Source organism: Alexandromys fortis, unplaced genomic scaffold, assembly GCF_014885135.2.
Source record: "Alexandromys fortis isolate MF-2015 unplaced genomic scaffold, M_Fortis_MF-2015_v1.1 scaffold_111, whole genome shotgun sequence".
Lineage (NCBI taxonomy): Eukaryota > Metazoa > Chordata > Mammalia > Rodentia > Cricetidae > Alexandromys > Alexandromys fortis.
Genome location: NW_026067996.1, coordinates 1,821,412 through 1,845,273, shown reverse-complemented (window position 1 = coordinate 1,845,273; position 23,862 = coordinate 1,821,412). Strand labels below are relative to the sequence as shown.

The 23,862-nt window shown below is 43.5% G+C and overlaps 1 protein-coding gene across 1 annotated transcript in view; it reads right to left on the bottom strand.

Moving 5' to 3' along the window:
* The window catches only part of CUNH3orf20 (chromosome unknown C3orf20 homolog), a 47,879-nt gene extending 24,970 nt beyond the window's left edge, over positions 1 to 22,909 (bottom strand). The window contains exons 1-8 of the mRNA XM_050160244.1: positions 22,435 to 22,909; positions 21,265 to 21,405; positions 16,026 to 16,157; positions 14,843 to 14,978; positions 13,708 to 13,977; positions 9,510 to 9,659; positions 7,924 to 8,044; positions 1,546 to 1,677 (exon numbers count right to left, since the gene is read on the bottom strand). Of these exons, the coding sequence (XP_050016201.1) occupies positions 1,546 to 1,677; positions 7,924 to 8,044; positions 9,510 to 9,659; positions 13,708 to 13,977; positions 14,843 to 14,978; positions 16,026 to 16,157; positions 21,265 to 21,405; positions 22,435 to 22,909 (1,557 nt within the window). The remainder of the gene's footprint in view (positions 1 to 1,545; positions 1,678 to 7,923; positions 8,045 to 9,509; positions 9,660 to 13,707; positions 13,978 to 14,842; positions 14,979 to 16,025; positions 16,158 to 21,264; positions 21,406 to 22,434) is intronic.
* Positions 22,910 to 23,862: the final 953 nt, after the last annotated feature.

The window sequence follows — 23,862 nt, the reverse complement described above, 5'->3', positions numbered from 1 at the left end:
CTCAGGATGGTCTTTGAGTTGCTTATATCATGGCTCTCACGAAACACTCAGAGATCATCAGACATAGTATGCATTTAACAATGACCATTAGAGCAAGAACCTGGAACCAAATGGACATGAGAGAGGCATCAACATGCAAGCACATTCATCTCAGCTTATTCGACAAGTCTACCTGCCTGCCATGTTTGCTTCCTTCCTCCCTTCCTTCCTTTTTGCTGGAGATGGAACTAGCCTCCCATGCGCTAGCAGCACTCTACTGTGTACTGCACCTAAGCCCACTGTAGGCATCTGAGTGTCATTGGTGTTTCTATGAGAGCCTTGATGAACACTGTCTCTCCTCATGTCTCAGCAGCTCCCATAGGCCTTTCCCATGACACTAACCAGGTTGGACTCATAATTGGTTTGTGTTCTTCTGTGCCTTAGACTGAAAGTTCTATTCACTAGAAAGTGCCTTCATTTCTGCACCTCCAGCAGCTACTGTGGCACACTACAAGTGTTAACAAATGCTTGCTGGGTTACTTGGTAAATCAATGAGAGAGAAATGCTGCTAGAATGAAAATGCAATGGGTAAAGCAGGCACAACGCTTTCTTCTGGGGAGAGCATTGTCTTCTTCATATACTTTGGGTCTACAACGAATTCTTGTCCCATGTCTTTGTCTAACTCAATGTTAGCTATCTTGGAGCGCCTGACAGCTTATGGCATACTATGGTAATATCCCCTAGCTTAAGAGCCTCTTGGCCAGATCCTTAGAATTTACCATCCCAGCGGGACACCATTGAATGGGAAAGGGATACTATTTGTAATTTCTGTAGGCGCACAAGTGTGAATATGGACTGGCACTGGGCAAACTGCTTCTGGTCCTCTAAGCCAATCTTAGCAAAGTATCAACGGGAATTATGGTGATCTGCCCCATTCACAGGAGCTCTCGGTTATTCCAATTTTATTTCCCATGCCAAGGGTTGCCTTTTGGACACCTCAAAGTTTGGGGATGGCATCCTCTTCATCTGCTCTATCTTTTCCACAATGCCGATTTAGCCTGGGCCATAGCTAGACCAATGAATCGAAAGACTGAACTTGAAAAGGTTCTGTTCAATTTTATCCCCCCAATAAATAACAGGAAATACAGCCACCGCCTCTCTTTGTTTGTGGGATCTATAGCCTCACAGATGTGAGCATCTCCACAGATAGTTCAACCTGAAGGTGCTCAAGTCCCTTGTATAAATGGGATTCATATCCCCTGTCTTTTAACCATCTCTAGATTACTTGGCAGACTAGTACAGTGCAGGTCTTGCATCAGTTATTGCTCCACTGTGTGATTCAGGGAGTGAGGCACAAACAGTTTGTGTGTGCTCAGTTCAGACACAGTATCTTTTTCTGAGAATTTTCCATTCATAGTTGCTTAAATATGAGGCTATGGAAGAGCCTTGCATAGGAGGTAGTTGGAGAAAAGTTCCAGAGCTATGATGTGGCTAGCTTTGCTGAGACACCCTGGGCCAGGGCTAGATTCCCCACCTACTTTGCTCTACTCGTCTACTTTGCCTTACCCGTTTGTCATGCACTATGCCATGGGGACAGCTTTTGGGCGACACACTGAGTGTTACCGTCTCATTCATGGAGGTGAAGGTGACAGTGATGGAGTCTGGCCCCAAGACTGTTAGCTTCATTTGTTCATTCACCTGCAGATAAAGAAACCAGCACACATAAATCCTCATTTCTTCCAAGTCCAAGGCACAAACCCTTCTTGGCTTGGAGCTGAGATTTGTAAGCTCTTTCTGGGCCTTTTGCTAGACTCTTAACTTTCATGTAGAAGACAGAATACCAGTGTTCTTTGGAAGATTAACTGAGAAAGTAAACAATGCCTTCATTTCCTGTTTCCTTCCTTCCTTCCTTCCTTCCTTCCTTCCTTCCTTCCTTCCTTCCTTCCTTCCTTCCTTCCTTCCTTCCACCATTGGAAACAGCTGTGAAAGCAGCACAGGTGTCAAACAGGTGAGTCAGTCTGAATCCGTAGGCTGCCCTGGGATGTGACTACTCAAATACCAACTAATTTGAGTCTTGTTCTGTTAGCAAGCTGTTCAGTCTGTCTGAATCTCAAACCCTTTAGCATGAAGTAGCCATGGAGTACTGTTCAAAGGGGGTTTTTAATGACAGGAGTGTCTTCTTAAGTCTTAAATGCTCCTGCCCTCATAAGAGAACAGTGTCAGAGGATGTACAACAGGGCAGCTTGTTTAGTTGTGAACAGTTTGCCAATTCTGAGTGTTATTCATACGAGACCACAAAGCGTGTAGCCCTCCATCACTGTGCTCGTCCCAGTCTTCAGTGTTCTGACCTACAACATCTCTTTAACGACAAGATACCCCAGACTGTTCTGCATCAAGAGAATTCTCTGTTCTGCTCCTCCTACTTCCACTAGTTCAGATGTTGACCTGGTAGCCAGGGCTTCATTTTCTCATCTCTGAGTCTCTGCCTCACACACACTGTCATCTGGATCTGGCCCATCAGTATCTGAAAGATAATAAACCATGATGTGCCAAATCTCTGGATTTCTTCAGACTTGCTGATTACTCTCACTTAAGAGAAACTACCCACTCTGGGTCTTCTAGAGAAACAGAATAGAGATGTCTTCAGGAACTCAAGCTTTGCTTGAGGGACCAGATTCTATTCTAATTTTGCCTCTTAGCAATTGAATAATTTAGGGAAATCAATAATACAGGCATTCTCTAAGGGTGCTGATATAGTTTGTGGGCTAAAACATGCACAAAGCTTAACATAGTACAGCTATTGTCCCACTCCCTGAAGATGTGCCCTTTTCTAAAGCTCACAATATGAATGTTCTATAAACTCAGTCAAGGCTCCCCTTCTGAAGAGATCATTTGATACTTGGCTTGTCTGTTCTCTCCAAGTTCTTGTTCCAGGTCAGAAATAAGGTCATAGGTACCCAGAGAGCTTTTCTACTAAGTCAAATAATGATCATCTAAAATTGTAAAGGGTATAGTAATATATATTTGCAAAATATTATAACAAGTCTGTTATTCTGCATGCTAACTTAAAAATTAATTTTAAAATGCTCATATTCATTCCTGAATCCCAGGACTCTTGCAATGTCTCCATCCTCATCTATCTCTGCAGTTCATGCCTGAATGCTAGCATTCATCTGATGAAATGGTCCTGTTTAAAAAAAAAACACTGCCAACATTTCTAACCATGCTAGTTCTTGCTAGTAACTACACTAATCATTCTACTCATTCATCTGCTGATCTTTCCTTTTCTAAAAAATGTATTATTTTTCATTATGTGTGTTGGGAGTTATGTGTATGCAAATGCAGATGCCCACAGGGACAGAGTCTTCTGATTCCCTGAGCTGGAGTTGCAGGTCATTGTGAGCCATCCAGTGAGGGTATTAGAAACCAAACTCAGGTCCTATTACAAGAGCAGAACACCATCTTAAGCACGAGTCGGTGCTCTAGCTCTGGTCTTTACTCTCATTAACCTTCCACATTGAAGCTGAACCGAGCATTCTAGCTCTCAGCCTTAGCCCTACTTCTAGTAGAGCTAAACCAATGCCTAAAAGGTTGACCCTCCCACAGGTAACTAAATAGTTGAAGAAAATGAAAACAACCCCCCCCCAAAAAAACCTACTTAGTGGTTCAGAAGAGTGAGCACAGTCAGGCAGATTTTGAAGAGCCAAACTTAAGGATGAGTATGAAAGGAACTTCTGTCTCAAAGTTCTAGCTTAGAGGCCACAGTCATGGTTAAAACTACCACTTTCTGGTGAAGGATCCAAAGACCAGAACATGGGCAACAGAAGTCACAGTAAAGTATACAAAGGGTTCTAGAAGGGACTGAGTCTGAGGAGAGTCTAGAATTCTATGTACAAACTTGCCCACATCTCTGGCCAGTCCCTAAACCCTAAATGTGAAGACAGTCTCAAGACAGCTCACAGAGAAATTTAAAATGCTGTGATTTGAGGTTATGTCTATTGCTGATGGGGAAAAGTTCATAGCTTCAGTTGACCAAGATCTTTGCCTTTTAGAACAATTACATCCAATACCATTCACAGAAAGACACCAGGATTCTGAGATTCCACAGCATGACAAGGGCAGTCTATAACCCAAAATTCTATGATAGAAGAAGGACTAATAAATAATGAGCCATTCTCAAGGCAACAGGTCAATGACTAAAGTTGGCCATGTTTGGCACAACCAGGACACAGAAATCTTTACACATTATACTCTGAGACACATGATGCAACAATATGCAATGATGTAAGGGGAAATACGCTTGTGAACTGTTAAAAGGAAAGCTCTCTGCAAAAGGATAATATATAGAGAAAACTAAAGAGAATTCTAGAATACTGAAATCTAAACTTTTTATAAGGTTATCATAAAAGCAAAAATGAGATGATAAGGAATCCAGAAAATTTGGAAACAGATCAAGAGAAATTACTTCTGAAAAGCAAAGAGACAAGATTAGAACCATAACAAAAAGAGCTTGAAAGACCCATGGGGCAGTCAGGAATTAAAAGCATTTGCTACTCTTCCAGAGGACCAGAGTTCAGTTTCCAGAACCCATACCAGGTATCTCACAACTGCCTTTTAGGGGATTCACCATCCTTCCCTGGCCTTCAAGGGCATCTACACACATGTGGCATACAAACACACCTTAAAAGTATAATATATATAATTGGCACCTCCAAAGAAAAGGAGACAGTCTGGGACATAGTTGTATTGTGGATTGTTTATACTTCTAGAAATGATAGAAGATTTTTCAAATTTGATTAAATGCATTTACATATACTTACAATTTAAAAGATTAAAAAGCAAATAAAATAGGATAAACATGACAATCATACTTTAAAAAAATCATCAAACTTAAGTGTCCTAGTTTGCTTTCTATTGCTGTGATAAAGACCACTTTGCCCAAAAGCAAGTTTGGGAGGAAAAGGTTTGACTTCCATGTCCCAGTCGCAGTCCATCACTGAGAGAAGCTAACACAGGAACTCAAGCATGGCAGGAACAGAGACAGAAGTAAGGAATGCTACTTACTGGCTTGTTCCTCATCACTGTTTGGCTCTCTTTATTTTAAAACATTTACTTTTATTTTTATATGTATGGGTATTTTTCCTGTATGTACATCTGTGCACCATGTGTATACATTGTTCATGGAAGCCAAAAAAGGGAGACGGATCCTCTGGAATGGGAGTTACAAATGGATGTTAACTGCCATAAGGGTGCTGAAAATCAAACTGATCTTTTGGGAGAGTAGCCAGTTTTTAATCACTGAGCCATCGCTCCAGGCCTTCATCTTGCTTTCTTATACAACCTAGAACCACTTTGCCCAGAAGTAGCACTGATTACAGTGTGTTGGATTCTCCCACATTAATCATTAATAAAGAATATGCCCCTGCCACAGACTTGCCTACAGGCCAATCTAATATGAGACTCAATTAAAATTCTCTCTCTTTCTAGATATGTCTATGTTTGTTATCAAAATGACAAAAACTAACCAGCACACCAGAAACTAAGAGAAAACCTTTAAAACCTAGCAACCAGAGAAAGCAAACAAATTAGGGTAACTAAAGATTCAGACTTTCATCCTAAACTATGGAAGGAAGGCACAATGTGACACTATTTTCAAAATGTTAAAAGATAAAAGAAAGCCAATCCAGAATCTCATATCCCATAAAAATATCCTTTAACAGCTGGGCAGTGGTGGCGCACGCCTTTAATCCCAGCACTCAGGAGGCAGAGGCAGGCGGATCTCTGTGAATTCGAAGCCAGCCTGGGCTACAGAGTGAGTTCCAGAACAGGGTCCAAAGCTATACAGAGAAACAATGTCTTGGGGGGAAAAAATCCCTTTAACAATGACATTTTTCACATGAAAACAACAGCAAACTTGTTGCCAAAAGATCTGTTTATAGAAATGCCAAAGAAGTTCTTCAGATTGAAGAGAAATAATACCAGAGAGTAGCTTGGATTTGGAGGGCAGAATGAAGGGAGTTAGAAAAAGCCAGTATTTGAGTTAAGAGAGCATGCAAACTCTCCAGAGCCTGATACCTGGTGCCTGTCATCCTACCCTATGTTATCTACTTTCTTCCATAGGAAGCAAATATGGACTCTTAAAAGGTGCCATACCAATCCCCCAACACAAAGCCTTTAGAAGTAATGTTCATTCTTTCATTTTACTGAGAATTGCACTCCCTTCGCCACCTCTGAATCATACACTGTCACTCCAAGTTATAATTCATGGGCCACTTTTGATTCCAAGCAACTTCTGATCATATAGGCCTTTGCTGTGCACCTCCCGGGGGAACTAAAATATGAGGCACAGTGCTAAATAGCTGGGCATGACCGTGTACACCTGTAATCCTAGCACTCAGAAGCCTGAGCAGAAAGATCAGGAGTTCAGTGCCATCCTATCTGTATTATTGCCACAGACAGGCATTACTGTACAGCAACTTTCTCTGAACTGAAACACTGTCCTGGAGGGAGGAAGTACTTAGGAAATAAACAAGTTTACAAATCTAAGAAAGCTGAAATTTAAAAGAGTGTTGGGGCCTCTGCCTAGGCTATACAAGACATAACATAGTCTCCTTCTGGGGAGGAGACTCTGGTATCAGCTATGCTGTGTAGAGAGACTCTGGTACCTGTCTAGCTGCTTACAAGCTGTATAGAAAACTCCAGGGATGCATCTTTGTGGGTTATCAAGCATACCAGGGTTAGATGTCTGATAATGCAGCTTGCTTTAGAGTCATTCAGGCTTTGTAAGGAACTCTCATGAATATGTTCATAAGTAACTCCAATAAGCCAGACTGTGGTAGAATCATTTCTTTAGTCATGCATTTATGCCCTATGTAGGGCAAATAGACATTGTTCACATCTCAGGAAAGTCACACAATGGGCACACACACATACACATACATAGACACACATAAAACCCTCTAAGATCAGCAAGATGGCTCAGTATATAAAGGTGCATGCTGCCAAGACAGACTAGGGGACTCACATGGCAGGAGAGAACAAACTCCTTGCAAAGTTGTCCTCTGACCTCTGCATGTGTTTTATGGAACACACATGCATGCGCAAACACACACACACACAAAGAAATATGTGCTACATGTTTATTATGTTCCTCACGTAGACAAATTGCTGTCTTGCACTCTTATAGCTGAATAACAATTTTGGCCTAAAAGTTATAGAGTTAGAAACAAATGAAATAAAGACTCACTTCTAGCCTAAGTATGCCAAATTTGGTTTTGGGACACAGCTAGTTCTCTGATTAGACAAGTCCTACTTACTGAAGGTAGAATATCTTAGCTGATACCCATAATGTTCAAACTTCTGTAAACATGCTTAACCACAGTGAAATTTTCCCTCCATGATCATGAAACATAAGGTTACCTGTAAATAGCCACATAGGCAATAAATTACAAAACTGATATAAGCCTATAAAAGCTGTAAGAAACTATAAGCGGGCAGTTGTACTTGCAGAACATGAGCTCAGCCCAAGCTAGCTAGCATAAAATGAACTCAAGTTCTCCAACTCTTCAGGTATTGCTTGATTCTTTACTAGCCAGTTTTCTACAAAATAAATGTAATAAACTTCTAAAAACCTGAAAATTAAAATTATCAAGAATAACACTGTCAACTACTATAACTGTTGCTTCGTAAAATGAATATTCCACAACAAAATGCAACAATGTAAATAAAAATCAAATAGAAAGGAGGTTGCCATGAAGTGTCAGTAAAGTAGCCCACAGTTCTACAGGCTGGAGGAAAGCAAGAGAACCTACTCTGAACCACTACTGACTGACTCATAACCTCTGAAGATCATGTGGCTGCTGGGGCAGTGCAGTCTCACAGGTGCTTGCCTTCCGATGCTGAGTAGCCTGTGGAAGCCACCCCCTACCCATGATGCCCACATACCTTGTATTCCAGAGAGAGTAATGTCTCAGTCTTGTTAGCCCAGCTCCACTTATGGACTATGCAGCCTTTTTGGTCATTTGTGATTCCACCTTCCTCATCCAAAACCAAGACATATGGACAGCTGGGAGATACACAGAAGATAGAAACTACTTAGAGGCCCTCAAAGAATTCCCTCCTTACTGCAGGCTACAAACAGGCAGGGCTGGGAAAGCCTGCCCTAGTCTGAAGGAATGTTTACCTGACATAAACAACCTGAGGAAGGGAAGGAAAGAGTCTGAAGACTCCTGTGAGCAGCTTCACCTTTCCAGCCACCGTAGTCTAGGACTCCTTACACCACCTGACGCTAGTGGGGCATCTTTGGAGAAGGGACAGGCTGAGGTAGATAATGTAGGCTCAAGCAAAACCCAAAGGATGAAAAATTATTTTTTTCTGTAGTTCTGTAGCCTGGCACAAAAATATCCAGCACCAAAATGTGAGCTACAACATCCAAACATGAAAATAACACCTTCCAAAAAACAACTTATGAAAAGCTACGCAAAGATCAACTCTTAGCTATCAGGAGAGTGTGCTGCTCCTAATCTGAACTGTCAACTTGAGTAGCTTTGATATGCCTAGATTAGTGGAGTGTGCCTGTGGGTTTATTTGTGTTTTCAGAGATGGACAGATCCTACGTGTTCTTTGATGCGTTCATAATATGCTGGCACCATTAGGAGGTAGGGAAAGACAAGAGAAGGAGGAAGTTAGTCACTAAACTGTATCTTGGGGAGGGATGTATTTTGTTCTGATCCCTTGTAATCTCCTGTCTCTATTTCCTAGGTCACCATGAAGTGAACTGCTCTAATCCATTGTGCTATACCAAATTAACACCTCTGAAACTGCAAACCAAAATAAATCTCTCCTTAAAGTTATTAATGTCAGGTACTTCACCACAGTAATGGGTAATAAATACACCACACAAGTTGCATTCGCACATTTGTTTACACATTCCTAATGTAAGATACTTTTCCCACTAAAAAATTCTCCCAGGGGTGAAAACTGGGGGTGCTGCTCAATGGCAGAGTACTTGCCTAGCATTTATGAGGTTCTGGTCCTTGGCACTGGAAAACAATGGCAACAAAAACCCTGTGTATCAGTCAGGTGGTGGTGCACACCTTTAATCCCAGCACTTGGGAGGTAAAGGCAGGCGGATCTCTGTGAGTTTGAGGCCAGCCTGGTCTACAGAGTAAACTCTGGTATAGCCAGGGCTACACAGAGAAACCCTGACTCAAAAAACAAAAACAAAGATTAATGAACGAACAAACAAACAAACAAACCACCCTGTTTATCGGACCAAGGAGGAGGGAGATCTTGATGTTCTAGTGTACCAGTGGGGGGACTTAGAGTAGGTTCCTTCTCACTTTGTGAAGTACAATATGTACTTAGCAGCTGGGCCTCAAAGAACCACAGGTTCCTACAGGTACTGCTTCACTCTGCCCTCAGCACCTCCCTAGACTCCTTAAACTAGGAACTTTTAGTCACTAATTATACACAGTACCAATTATCTCAAGGGATACTTCATGAGGCTAGATGTCCCTTGACGTACTCACCAGTTCTTTAGGTTGTAGTAAACACAGCCTTGGCCATCAGCATTGAACAGAGCCAGGAAGGTGTTAGGCGTGTCATTAAAGAGGCAGGTGATGGGTTTCCCTCTGCAGCACGTGGGAATCTGAAGCATGGCAATGTTTCCAGAGGGATAGCTGGCAGACACAGTCAAGTCAAACATAACTCTCCAGGTGCTGGCTATCAGGGTCCCCGCAGAAACAAGCCTCCTTACGAAAGGATTATTCTGTTGTGAATTGCTCCCTTCCTTCAAAGATCCTGCCTGTGCTTTGCATGTGTCACAGATAATTATGGAACCCAGACATGCTCCAGGGCCTTCCTTTCTACTACCTTATGGGAAGTGCTCCTTTCTCCATTTCACATGTCAGGATTTTCATGGGTCTACATGGTACTACACAGACTTTTAGTACTAACACATGAAGGTCTTAGGTACAGGGTGAGGAGGTCACCCCATGCTTTGCCTCATCTTACACCACCAGTGAGTGACAGGGCCAGGGGATGATGTCCAGAACCAGCAGTATTTCTAGTACTGTCAGGCTGCCTCCTCTTTGGACCAATCTAGTGGGAAAATACGTTCTCTCTGCTCCTTCCTTAGCTTGAGAGGTCCCAAGAAGCACTGGTCCTCAGAAGAGCTGTGTCGGCAGCTCCTTCTCTATGCAGAATTGCAGAAGCAGTGCTCCAGGTAGGGCTGTAGTAACTGGTACCACAATGTGTCCTCCTAAATCTTTCCCACTAGCCAAATAAAAACAGAAGTGGAAAGAGGGAGGGTGATAAGCAGGAGGAAAAGACACAGAGTGTCACACAGAGTGACCCACAAGATGGCACAGACCAGAAATTCTAGGCCTAGATAGGTAGTCCAGTGATTGAAACAAAAATTACACTAAGCAAATGAAGCAGCAAGTTAAAACAATAGAAGAAAAAAATAATTGTTCTGGAAAGTCAATGAGTTGAAATTATACAGACTGTACATTATAAAGGAAAAGAAGGAATTGTATGAGAACTCATGCCCGGACTTTCTGAACTTGGGACACTGAGGCAGGAGATGATTGTCAGTTCTAAGCTAGCCTGAGCTACACAGTTTCAGGTCAGCCTGAACTACAATGTGAGATATTATATTTTTTAATCCAAGAAAGAATAGAACCTCAGAGCCCCAGGAAAGATCATTAGAAAGTCAGGAAAGAGAGGAGACAGAGAGGAAATCTACAGAAGCAAAATATACTGAATGAAGCTGGGCATGGTTGCACATATCTTTAATCCTAGCATTTGGGAAGCAGAAGCAGGCAAAAATCTCTTGAGTTCCAGCCCAGCCAGGGCTACACAGAGAGACCTTGTTTCAAAAAAGAAAGAAGAAAGAAATTTCAAATAACTAAAACAAAAACAAAAAACCAAACTGGGAAGATTCACAGCATGTGTTGTTTTAAAAACTTACCACAAATCTTTAATAATTGAACCAATGTGATCTGGCATAAGGATAGACACCAAAATTATAAGAGTGGATTAAAAATGAGTCTAAAAATAGACACGTCTATCTATAGTCAACTTATTTTTGTCAAGCTCTCCATGACCATTCCAATGGTCTCTTTGACAAATGGCACTAGGACAATGGGATACCCATGTGCAGAGGAATGAAACAAGGCCCTTAACTCATATAAGATGTAAATATTGGCTCTGAATATCTCAAAGATTTATATTAAGAGCTTCACCTATAAAGCCGATATAAAAAAACACAGGCTAAATCTTCATGATCTTGGATTTGGCAGTGCTGTCATGGATGTTGAAACCAAAAGCATGATCAATAAAATGTGGAAATTTGGACTTCATCAACATTAACAACCTTTGGGGTTTAGAGGCAGAGCTCAGTGGTGAAGCATGTTTGGCACATTTGAGGCCTTAGTTTCAAGTTCTAGCAACTGCCACACCAAAACACAACCAAGGCATGAGCAAAATGCAAGAACATATACTTCTCCAAACAGAAGCAAATGTAAAGATGTCCAGCATCACTGTAATCAGGAAAGCACAAGTCCAAACCAGGGGATCCCAGCTGATTTCTGTGAAGAATGGTGACACGAACACAGAACTGGTTCTGACAGCTGGACCAGCAGGTTCACATCAGCTATGGCTTGCAACTGGCCAACCTGGTGACCATCAACAAAGACCTATCATTTTTATCTGAGCTCTTTATGTAAAAACAGAGTTGGTAGCTAAAGCCATCGTTCTGAAGAAGCCAAGAGGTGAAGAAAAACTTTCCAAACCTGTTTCACTTGGGAGGGACCCAACAGCTGGCTAGTGTACCTTAGCCTTTGAACACAGAGACACAGAATTTCTTTAAGATTACTGGATCCAGCCTCACTCATCATGTAACCAAGAGAAGTGAGGCACACAGATTGAGTAATGTGTGCAGGGTCACCGTGAAGGCTAATGTGGACTGTCAACTTCATGGTATTTAGGATTATGTAGGAGACAAGTGTCTGTGGGTGTCTGTGAGGGCACTTCCTCCGAGAGGGTTTTAACTGAGGTAGGGAGACCTAAATGTGGGCAGCACCATTCCATGGGCCAGGGTCCCAGACTGGCATTCATCTCTGTTTCCTGGCTGTGACTCACGTCATCAACCACTTTGCACATCTGCCCTCATGCCTGACATGAAGGTCTATCCCTTCAAACTGAGAGCCCAAATAAACTCTTCCTTCCCCAAATACCTGGTGTGGTATTTTGTCACACTGACAAGACAGGAAATGAATGCAGAAAAGAACTGAACCTGGTCTCTATAACTCCCAAGGTGAAAACAGACTAATTGTCAAGATGCCATTACTGAGGAAATAGAAGTCGAGTGTCCCTGCAGCAATGAAGAAGAGATCTGAGGTGGTTCCATATAAGGCATCTCATAATTCTGAGACAGGTAGGAACAAAGATCCAAGGCAATCATTCTCTGGTCCTTTTGTGACAAAGAGGTCACACTGCCTCTTTGGGGATCAGTTTCCCTGTTTCTACAACAAAGGAGCAAAATTAGATGACTCTGTGTCATGTCTCCCATCCTCTAAATTAGTGTAACTCAGAACCTGGAATAAGTGCTTTGCCTCCAAAGGCCTCAGAGTTCACATTGCCCTAAGGCTGGACATCTGGATCTGGTGTAGCTCTAGAAGATGCTGGAGAGGAAATGGGAGAGAGACGCCTGAAAGGGACGGTAAAGGGGACTTTTCAACTCCATGTTTTCCAAAAGGATCTCTCTTTTTTTATCTTTATAGCCAAATTCAAATTCCCTTCCTAATTTTAAAAGACAACAATCAGACTAAAGTTGCTCCTTTCTGAGGTTCTCATGAACCAGGTCTATCCAGTTCATTCTATTGACCCACTGTACATAATAGCTGCTTGTTACATATCTGTGAGTAGAAAAAGCAGCCAACTCAACCCACTCCAAGGCATGGTACAAACCTAGGGCTCACCCTCTGAAGGGATCATCTGCCTTTTCAACATCTGAGCTTTCTGGACTGGAGTTCAGGCCCAGGCAAAAAGGCTGTTTTCTGTGGGCCGTAAGTCCCCTGCAGCTGCAGCTCATAATTTGCATGTGTGTGGATATACACACATATGCATATTTCTAGAAAGAGGGTCTGTGCTGCCCATCAGATTCACAGGGGGAAATGTGTCCTCTTCTGCCACTTTTGCACCCAACATTCACATTCAGCCACACCAAGGCAGACCTCAGCTGCGGTCAAACAGATGTACAGCAAGTGGGATGAGTGCTTAGACTCTAAGCACTCGAACCTTAGAGGTGATGTGCAAGGACCACTGGGTAAAACCAGTGAATAAGGAACCAAGAAACAACCCCTACCACAGCATTTAGGGACATCTCACTTTTTCTCTCAGCTGGAAATGAACTGCCCTGTCTATAGCTTTCTCTCTCCTGGCAGATGCCTTGAAGGCAAGGATCCGTCTACACAGCCAAGCTTCTCACAGGTATAAGGAGCTTGATATACTCCTACTATGTGAACTATACTGGACTTGTACTTAACTTTAAATTCCTTCCTCACTCCCTCCAGAGCTTGACCTGAACCACCACTTACCCCTGGCGCATCCTCACCAGGATTCTCTAGTTGACCAAGAATCCCCACTGACTAGTTAGCTGTTTCAAGCCCTGGAGTTCTCTGGGGCTGAGTTGAGGAGAAAGAGCAACACCCACCAAAAGGATATTAAATGAAGGAAGAGCCATCATAGAAAGTGTAATGCAGCTTGATTGGCTTCTTGGGCCCCTTCCAATCTTGAGAATGGCGACCCATATGAGCATGGTGGCTGGAAGGCTGGTTAAGAGTGGAAGCAGTAACCTGAGTCCCCGCAGTGGGAGGTTGGTGAGGGTCCCCCTTGGAGGTCAACATTAAATGAGAGGATATCTTTGCCCTGTAGTTGCGTAAAATCATGGGACAGGAGACATTCCTCCCTTTCCACAAGATCCTTTCGGCTTCTCTGTGGGAAGGAGATGAACGCATCTTCTAGGCGCTCGGTTCTCTCTCTCCAGAGAGGTTCTTTCTCTATAGCCCCTTCTCAGCCCAGTCCCCTTGTCCTAAAGCACATCTTCTTCCCAGTCTTCTCCATGAGCAAAGGTAGTACTTTTAGGAGGAAGTGGGAAGGTGTCAATATGCCCTGGAAAGACCAGCTGTGTCTGACTGTCTGGACATATGGAGTGGAGCTCTATGGAGCAAACTCGGGAGCAGCTGGAGACAGACTATTCCCTCACCCACCCACCCCCCTCCTCAAGTTCCAGGTGGGACCCATCTAGAATGTCATAGTGCAGAGGTGAACTGGGTGGCTGTTGCCTACCTGTGCCCTGGCCCTATGATCCCAGGAGACATATATAACTTAGGTATGAAAGGAATTTTAGTTTTTATGAGCTGGGCCCTTAGAAAAATGGGTTTCTGTTAGGCCTCACAGTATCCCCAAATAATATACTAGGAATCACCTATGTGGATGATATATTTTTGGGGGAGATTTTTTTGAACACTTGGAAAATCATGCCATAAAGTCTATGAATTGCCAGGAGCCACACAAAGGACTTCCTTGGGTGAGGGAGGATGTTACAGAGGCAAAGAGCATTGAACGGGAATTGGGCTGACAGAGCTAGGCAAACTCAGGAACTGCTTTACTTTTCTTATTATCTATAAATTGGAAGGACCATAGGCTCGTGTGTGTGTGTGTGTGTGTGTGTGTGTGTGTGTGTGTGTGTGTGTAGGACACAGCTGGACTGGCATGGGGGGTGCACTTACTGCTGTGACACCCATCGATCCTTGTGTCCCACTTCCTATGGATACCATCCCTACATCTAGGCACTCACATGTGACGACACATATCATGCAGCTTTTCCCGGGCCTCAGGGCAGGGGTCCTGGAACTCAACGACAGTGCTTTCAGGAGGGGTTCGGGCTCGTGGGAGTGGGAGTGGGGGTGTGAGCTCATCTGTAGCCTTTTTGCCTGTAGTTAGAGGTAAGGAGTAGAAATATGGTGGGCTTCAGAGTGAGTTCTTGAGCATCACATTCTCTTGGGGGAGAGCTGCAGAACATGTTAGGAGGCTCTTATACTCTGCAGCAATGGGGATCATTGGCTGAACTTAGCCAGCCAATAATTAAAGGTACATCAGAGACTGAGGAACATAGCAATGAACAGTAACAACAGCAATGAAGTGTGGCTGATGCTTCCATAGGCCCCTGTAACCAGTTCCCTTTTACCAAGGAGGGTGAAGCATGAGAAGACAAGTCACACAGGCAGCCAGGATGGGTGAAGACTTGGCTTCAAGCTTCTCAACTTCCAGCCTTACCTCCAGTGTCTGTGGGAATCAAAGGGGCAATGTGAACCAACCCTGCCCTCCTTTACTATCCACTCCTCCCCTACCTGTCTGTCTCGTTCATGTTGTCATCATAGTTGGCAGGGTGGGTGGAAGGTCCTAAGGTCTCTCTCACTCTCAGCAGGCCCCTCCCCTTGGAGTTGCTTTCTCTCACCTGTTGTTTCCCTAAAGTTCCCTTCCCTTCTACATGGGCCTTTCTCAACAGGGCAAGGGAGTCTTCTGTGGTTTTGATTTCTGCCCATGCATTGTAGCCCCTCTAGAACACAGAACTGGAGCCTGCTAAGTTTGGGACACAAAGATCACTATTTTTCCACTGGCTGTGTGGCTGAACAGAGCTGTCTTATTCACAGGCATCAGATATGGATACTACCTGGGTTGAAGGACTTAATTGCATGAGGGACACACACTGGAATGGAATGCAATTCTGATTGCAGTGACTGGATGTGCTGCAGCTCTGGAGTGCTTATAAGGATTTGTGTCACAGGCTGCTGAATCTCGGTGAGCTGAGCATCCTTCTAGCAGACATGAGACCTAACCATGCTACCAACTGCACAGGTTAGATGCTGATCCAGCCATTCATTTCTCCTCCCAATGCACCATCATCAAGGATAGAGGGTGTGGACTCTCCCCACCAGAGAAACAGGCACAGAGAAGTGTGTGTGTCTGGCTGAAAACACTATTTCCTTTCTCACCTTTCTTCTTGCCTTCCTTTCCTGTGGAGAGGGAGAAGCTCAGACAGGCTGTGGAATTCTGGTAGACCAGCTGATAGGGCGTGTTCACTCCCATGGCAGAGATGTTCATGGGGGAGTCTAGAGAAGAAGAATGAATCTTCTTTACAATCTCTTACAATTTTACCTAAATTACAAAAATGTAATATAGTTTTCTCGTTCAAACAAGATGGTGGGCCAGATATTGCAAAGTTACCTATAGTCATAAACCAACCAGGAAGTCTTCTGACGAGAGACTTCTAGACATAAACACAAGAACACAATAAGTAAGCAACATCTTAAGGCTCCCTTTACAGGTCTCCCTGCCCCAGCCTCTTCAGGGTGAAGAGTGTCTCACAGTTACATGAGGAGCAGAAAGAAAGCACAGGGGAAAATCTTCAAAGGGCAAGTGCACATGTCAGTTTGGCACTAGGTGTGGACAAATCTAGGCAGTAGGGAGGAAGGGATGAGAATGGGCGCTCCCATTATCTAACGCATGGGAATCAGATGTTCTTCCAACAGCCTCTCAGTCCCACAGCATCACACTGTCTTCTGTGCCACCACCTGATACATGAGTCTTAGGTTTAAATAGAGGACAAGAATTATGTATCACCAAGTAGTCCTGCCCCAGGTGCAGGCTTGTCCAACACTGACAGAGCACTGCTTCTGAACTATGTCCTACAAGTTGTCTGTTCTGTGTGAAATCTCTTTCTTGGAGACAAGTTTTCCCACTGATTGGCAACAAGACTCAAGTCTTTTTCCTTCCCAAGCATGAGGCTCCTGGGGAAATTCAATTTCTTTGGGGTTCATGTGCCAGTAGTCTGACAGCCAAAGGGAAGAGCACAAATGGTCTCTATAGAGTATCTGCACTCCTAGTTACAATCATATAAGAAAACCTACAGCCTCATTCACCAGTTCGTTCCCCATACACTGTTATGTTACTGGTTGGGCATAAAACCAATGTTGGAAAACACTCAGAAATTCATTCAATACACTCAAATTCATAAAGAAAATGGTAAACTCAACCTAATTATGTAAACAAAGACAGAGTCTCCACCCTGGAGGAGCAAAACACAAGAACAATCACTATTGCTAATGCTTCAGCTATTAAAATGAAAACAGCTTTCAGCACCTTCTACTCCAACACAAATGAGAAAAATGAGTAAGAGCTAATTGTCAGTCTGTCCATGTAGAGAAAAGCATGTGGAAAGCTATGCACAGACTGTAATCCTCTGCCCCAGTAATCTCTCACCTAGGAAATTGGTCTTAACCAATGCAACAGAATGAAAAATACAGTTGGCATGTAGAAGTAGAAGCAAAAAGCGTGTGAAGCTAAGCTCTTAGATAAATATGGAACTTGAGTGTTGGAGTCTAGCCCCACTCACATGGCACATGTTGCAAACCATACAGCCACCTAGCAAACATCTTCAGTTGACATGTAACAGAAACTGAGAGACAATGGCAATACTATCAAAACGTATATGCATGAACCAAGATAACAAGAGTGTTTTCTTTTTGGAATTTTTTACTCAATAATGCCACTGTCAAAGGAAAATAAAGGAGCAGCCATGAGTTAGTCTGTGACAAATCAGCAGGGCAGGTATCGTGACAGGAAGACAAGCAGAAAGCAGTCTTCCACCAGGAAAATGTCTCCTTAGCAAAGGGTATGTTTAAGGAGATATGCCAGGCAAACTTACTAGAAGGCATCTCATAAAAACACAAATTTTGCAACAAAATATCAAACTTTGAACTTAATGCACTAGGAAATTAGTTAATTAAAATCTTTTTTTTTTTTTTTTTTTGAGACAGGGTTTCTCTGTGGTTTTGGAGCCTGTCCTGGAAATAGCTCTTGTAGACCAGGCTGGCCTCGAACTCACAGAGATCCGCCTGCCTCTGCCTCCCGAGTGCTGGGATTAAAGGCGTGCGCCACCACCGCCCGGCTAGTTAATTAAAATCTTGAGTCAAATGAAAGCCTTCCCAGAAGAAATAAATGGAATCGTTCCTTTCACTGTATTTGACTATTTTGACCCGCAAAAACCTGCCCCCTGCCCCGCAAAAAGATCCTCAGAGCTTTTTAAAAGAGAAGACTATCTCAGTCTAGGGAGATAGCTCAGTAGATAAAAACACTTCGAAAGCCTGATGAGCTGAGTTCAATCCCCAGAACCTGTCTAACGATGAAAGAAGGGAACAAATTCTACATAGAGCTGTGCTCTTACCTCACATGTACACATCATGCACACATATACAATAGCAATCAATAAAAATTTTAAAGTGAGAGAGATAAATATCTGCGCCAAGTATCAACCAGTGAGAGATTTCTAAGTGACTTCAATGATGGGAGGGGCTTTTCCATTGTTCTGGCATCTTTTCCTGCTGTGAGATCTCTGTGTAGGCCTGGCTGTCCTGGAACTTCTTCATCACCTCTTAGTCCCACCATAGCATGCACCAGCAGTTTTCATGGACTCCCAATATTACTTTCACTAACTTCCATGAAATCCTATGCTTTTTCCTAGATCTGGAATTTTACTATTTAACTGATTTACTCTGGATATGTCTATCATTATCAGGTATTTAACCTCCAATCATCAGGGGAGCTTGACAAAGTCACTGCCTTGGTGGCAAGGAGTAGTGAAATGGTGGCTGACTCCTCAGGCAACAGAGCACAGGTATAAGATTTGTTCTGAGGTCTAATGACAGTACTGCTAAGCATTCAAATGAACACTAGTGTACCAAACCAAACTAAAGATATAAAACATCACAGGGGGATGTTGATTGAAAAAAATCAGAATGGATATTTGCTAAAGACATACAAATGGCCAACAATATATAAAAAGATGTTTTAAGTTATTAATCATCAGAAGACCATAAATCAAAGTCACAATAAAATATTATTTTGTGACTTTTATCAAAAATAAAAAACAACAATTGATGTGGGAGTGATTTCTTAATAATAAAGAAACTGCCTCGGCCCTCATAGGACAGAAAATTAGGTAGGCGGAGTAAACAGAAGAGAATTCTGGGAGAAAGAAGCTTAGTGAAGGAGTCGCCATGATTCTCCCGCTCCAGACAGACGCAGGTTAAGATCCTCCCTGGTAAGCCAGCTCGTGGGCTACGCAGAATATTAGAAATGGGTTAGAACAATATGTAAGAGCTAGCCAATAAGAAGCTGGAACTAGCCGGGCCAGGCAGTGTTTGAAAGAATACAGTTTCCGTGTAATTATTTCGGGCATAAGCTAGCCATGCGGGCGGGCGGGTGCCGGGGATGCAGCCCCGCTGCTCCTACTTCAACAAACAATAGCTAAGTGGCAGTGGCACCTGCCTTTAATCTCAGACTCAGGAGGCAGAGGCAAGATGATCTTTGTGAGTTTGAGGCCAACCTGGTCTGTAGAGAAAGTTCCAGGACAAGCCAAGGCTACACAGAAAAATCCTGTCACAAAAGCAACAAAATAATAATAATAAACGAAAATAAAAACAATAATAATGCTAATGAGGGCATGGAAAAAAGAGTTTTGTAATTGTGGTAGCATTGTAACTGAATATAACCATAATAAAGATTCTCTGAACAATTAAAACTGCTGTGCAGGGTGGCACACAACTGTGATCACAGCATTTGGCAATCTAAGGCAGGAAAATTATAAGGTAATGCTACATAGCAAGACCCTGTATCAAACAAAACAAAAAATAATAAAACTTATAAATATAACTACTGTATGGCAACCCCACTTGCAGGTAATTTAAAGGAAATGAAGTCAGGATCATAAAAGAGATACTTGCATACCCGTGTTCACTGCAGGATAATTTCCAATAGGCAAAGGGGATGAGCTTGAGTATCCATCAGTGGGTGAACAAATAAAGAAAATGTGGTACGTAAAGAGAGTAGGATAGTATTTGGTCTTAAAAGGTAGTGGAATCCTACCATTTACACCAAGATAGAGAAGTTTAGAGGGCATTATGCTGAGTGAAATAAACCAGGCACAAAAGATAAATCCTGCAAGAGCTCACTCATGTGTGAACTCTAAAACATTCAAACTCACAGATGTAGAAAGAACAATGGTGGTTGCCGTGCATATTCAGGGTGATGTTGGTATTAGGTACAAACTTTCCTAAGTCCTGGGATCAAATGAGCAGCATGGCAGTGTTGTTACTTTTACAGTTTAGTGCACTTGATATTTGCTAAGAAGGTCGGTAGAGCTTAGCTGGTCTCTTTATGCACACAGGTAAATATGTGAAATGAAAACAGATTACAAACATTGAACTGCTGACCCGAGTGAACTGTGATATTGCAGATCTTGCTCCCCCCTACTTCCATATCTCCAGAGATCACCTCCTCTAATGTTTCTCCTCCCATTCTGTTCAGCCGTATTTTGTGATATTCATAAACAATATCTTTTTGCTTATATTAAACTATTAAATAAATCACCACAAACACATCCTTTCATACCTCCTTTTGCCAGATGATATTTTTTAAGAATTACCTACACTGCTGAGTTGCTAATGCTTTAGGGTTGGGGGTACAGGGTCTCATGTAGCCCAGACTGGCCTAGAACTCATTAGGTAACTGAGAACGATCTTGAACTCCTAATTCTCTTGCCTCAGGACGAGAGGTATGCGTTATGTGCCCAGCTTGATTTGTTCTTTTTTGATGCTCACTATGAAATAGTATCTGCATGAACCATAATTCATCACCATTGATAGAAAGCTGTTTCTAATCTTTCTGCCTTTCCAAATGGTTCTGTGATAAACATTCCTGTAGGACTGCTTGTATGTAAGGGCTGAGTTGTGGCCAGCAGATGGGAGCTGATTCCCATATGCCATGAACAGGTGAGCTCAGACATAAAGCATCAGGACTGACAGCAATCTGAGTAGTGATTTCATTGCTATGACATCTTTACCATGTGTACTAAAGGGCTGGTGTGCAAGAGACTGGAAATTTTAGAAGCTTACTCTTGAGAAGCATACTCTAGAACTAGAAAGAGGAGTTACACGGTGAGTTGGAAGGTGTAGACATTTCTACCAACAAAAAACTAGGCTGTCCTCCATCAGAGGTGTGTGAGTTGTCCCTGCTAGCAGCTGGGGTCTAGGGCTCCTGCTACTCCACAGCCACCTCAGCTCTTGGGAGCTTTGGCCTTTCAACTGTAGCTTTTACCTTCCTAGTACCTACCTTCTTGTTGGCTCTGTTTGCATATTTTCCCTACAGGAGGGTACCCACCTTTCCCCAGCTGTGCTGAACTAAAGCAGCTTTTTCCGACAGTGCCAATCAGGCAGTCAAAGGCCATCTCCTTGGCATTGAGATGGAGAAGCTGGCTGGCCTCCACAAAGCGCTTGGTGATGTCCAGAGGATTAGCGCCTGCTGAAGGAATGAACAAAGACAAAGTGTTTTCTTCCTGGCAAGGATGTCTCTTCCAGAAAAAAAAAAAAAAAACTTTGCAAATGACCCAGGAAATAGTAGAAGACTAGGAAGGCCCAGGAAAAGATGAACTCATTCCTGATGTAAAGGTGAGGAGCTCCTGACATGTACACTCGACTGAGCAGAGAGCTCAAGATCGGCAGGCAGTACTTTACTCCCAGTCTCCCTGCCTGCCGGCCTACCTTGCCCACAGCTGAGTACTGAGGCCTCCAAGAGACTTCTGCTGACACTGTCTTGGGTTCTTCCCCATTCCTGGAATGATGCCCTCGGTTTGGAGGCACTGGGCTCAGATTTTTCTTGGCATAGGGTGGACCAGGCTCTTGATTCATAAATTCTATGTCTCTTCTCTCCAATGCAGCTCTTTCCACCTCTGTATCACCATCCCAAATGCTCCCTTCAGTGTCTCTAATGTCTCACTGCCAACACTGCTAACTTTTGAACAGGCACTCGAGATGGGAGGAGAGTGGGAAAGCAAAGAAGGCAAAAGGAGAGTACTGGGCAGGGAAGAGGGAAGCATGGTTCTTGCAGCAGACCCACGGCCACCACTCCCATTTCCAGTGCATACTTCTATAGGTTAAGTATCCCTTAAAACAGAGCTTGAGCTAAAAGAGTGAGGGACTTTGGGGGAGACTGGGATTTGGGAATGTCTTCCTTTACATATGGAGATATCTGGGGATGGGACTCAGACATGGAATTCGAATCACTGTGCACTGTCAGCTGTGGAATGTTCTGTGGCATTATGTGAGCATTCAACATCCTCAGACTGCAGAGTATTTTAGATTCTGGATTGTGGATGCTCAACTTATACCTGTTGGGGTAGATGTTATGCATGTGCACAGACACCACACACATACAACTCATACCTGTTGGGGTAGATGTTATGCATGTGTGCGCACACAGCGCGCACACACACAGACACACACACGTACCTGTTCAGAAACGGAGGGGAAGGGAATCTGTGAGCAGCCTTACCAGAGGCAGACTCCACCATGGCCTTCATCTTCAGGGAAAGCAGCTCTGTCAGCAGGTGGATGGATTGCCGCTGGAACTTGTGCAGGGTATCTTGACCAGAGGGCACCAGTCGAGTAGAGGCAGGAGTGGGGGTCGAGTGCTTGCGCCCGCTGGGGGTTGTCTGCAGTACTGGTGGTGGTGGGGGTGGTGGGGGTGGCTTCTTCTGCAAGGGGACCTGCACTGGGATCACCTCTGCAAGCACCACTGTAGGAGTTCCAAAGCTGATCACCAGATCCTGGATCTCAGACGGGGTGGGCACTGCAGGGTCACAGATGAGTTCCTCCCAGGTGAACTCAAAGATATTCCTGATGCCTTTTGGGATGGTAATGCCTGAGTTTCGGCAGACAATGAGAAGTTTGGAGACGCGGGCCAGCAGTTTGGGGGCTGTGGCTGAGTATTGTAGGAACAGTTCTCGGTTACTTTTGACCTGGTTCATGTTGCCTGGGCAAGCATTCTGCTAGGTGGTACTGTCCATCTCAGAGGAGAGGGACCTTCAGCTGTAAAGACTCTGTAGTCTGAGAAGTGAAGTGTCTAGGGTCAGTTCTTACCTACAGAGAAGCCTTGAGAAAAGATGGAATGTACATGCAGAAATGGCCCTCACAGGTCATCGAGCCAGCAGGATAAGAGTCTCAGAAGGATAAGAAAGTTTCTTGTCCTTCTTCCATGCTAGAATAAAGCATTGTTACCTTCCCTCATCTTTCCAGGAACAGCAATGTGGGTGAGTTACACTGGGAAAGGTCTGCTGACAAGGATGGGCCCAGAGAGGTTCCAGAGAGGGCCACAGAAACGGAGTACCTAGATGAACAAAAGGGACAGAGCAAGGAGGAAAACCATACTTTTGTTAGTTAGCAACCTGAGGACAGAAGATCTGCCTGTGGTCTACTGGCAAAAGTCTGCAAAAATGAAAGGATGCCATTGGCTCTTTCCAGAAACAAGAGACATGGAAGCTTCTGGTCACAAACCTGGGCTGGGTATCCGATTACTCAACATGTACAGCCTAGACCAGAGACAGGGCATGAAGGACAATGCAACCCCACAATTCAGTATCTGATAGCACAGACCACATTCTACCAAGTCTAGGACATCAACAATTGGAAAATGCACTGTTATAAAGATGCCATTGGCTGGAAGATGTAACACAACTGTGAAGATGTTACAGTGTGAAAAATGCATACTGTTAGGGACTGTGGGGAGCATTTTCCTCCTTTAACAGAGATGCTTAAGGAGTCTCAATGCTCAAGTAAGCACTGGGAGGCAGGGGGTTGGGTTTAGATGATGACACATTTATGAAAACATAAATCCTCTCTCTTATGCTCAACAAGAACAATGCCCAATAATGCCTGTTTATTTCTGAGGGCCTTCATGAGGATGTGAACTTCTACAAGAGGG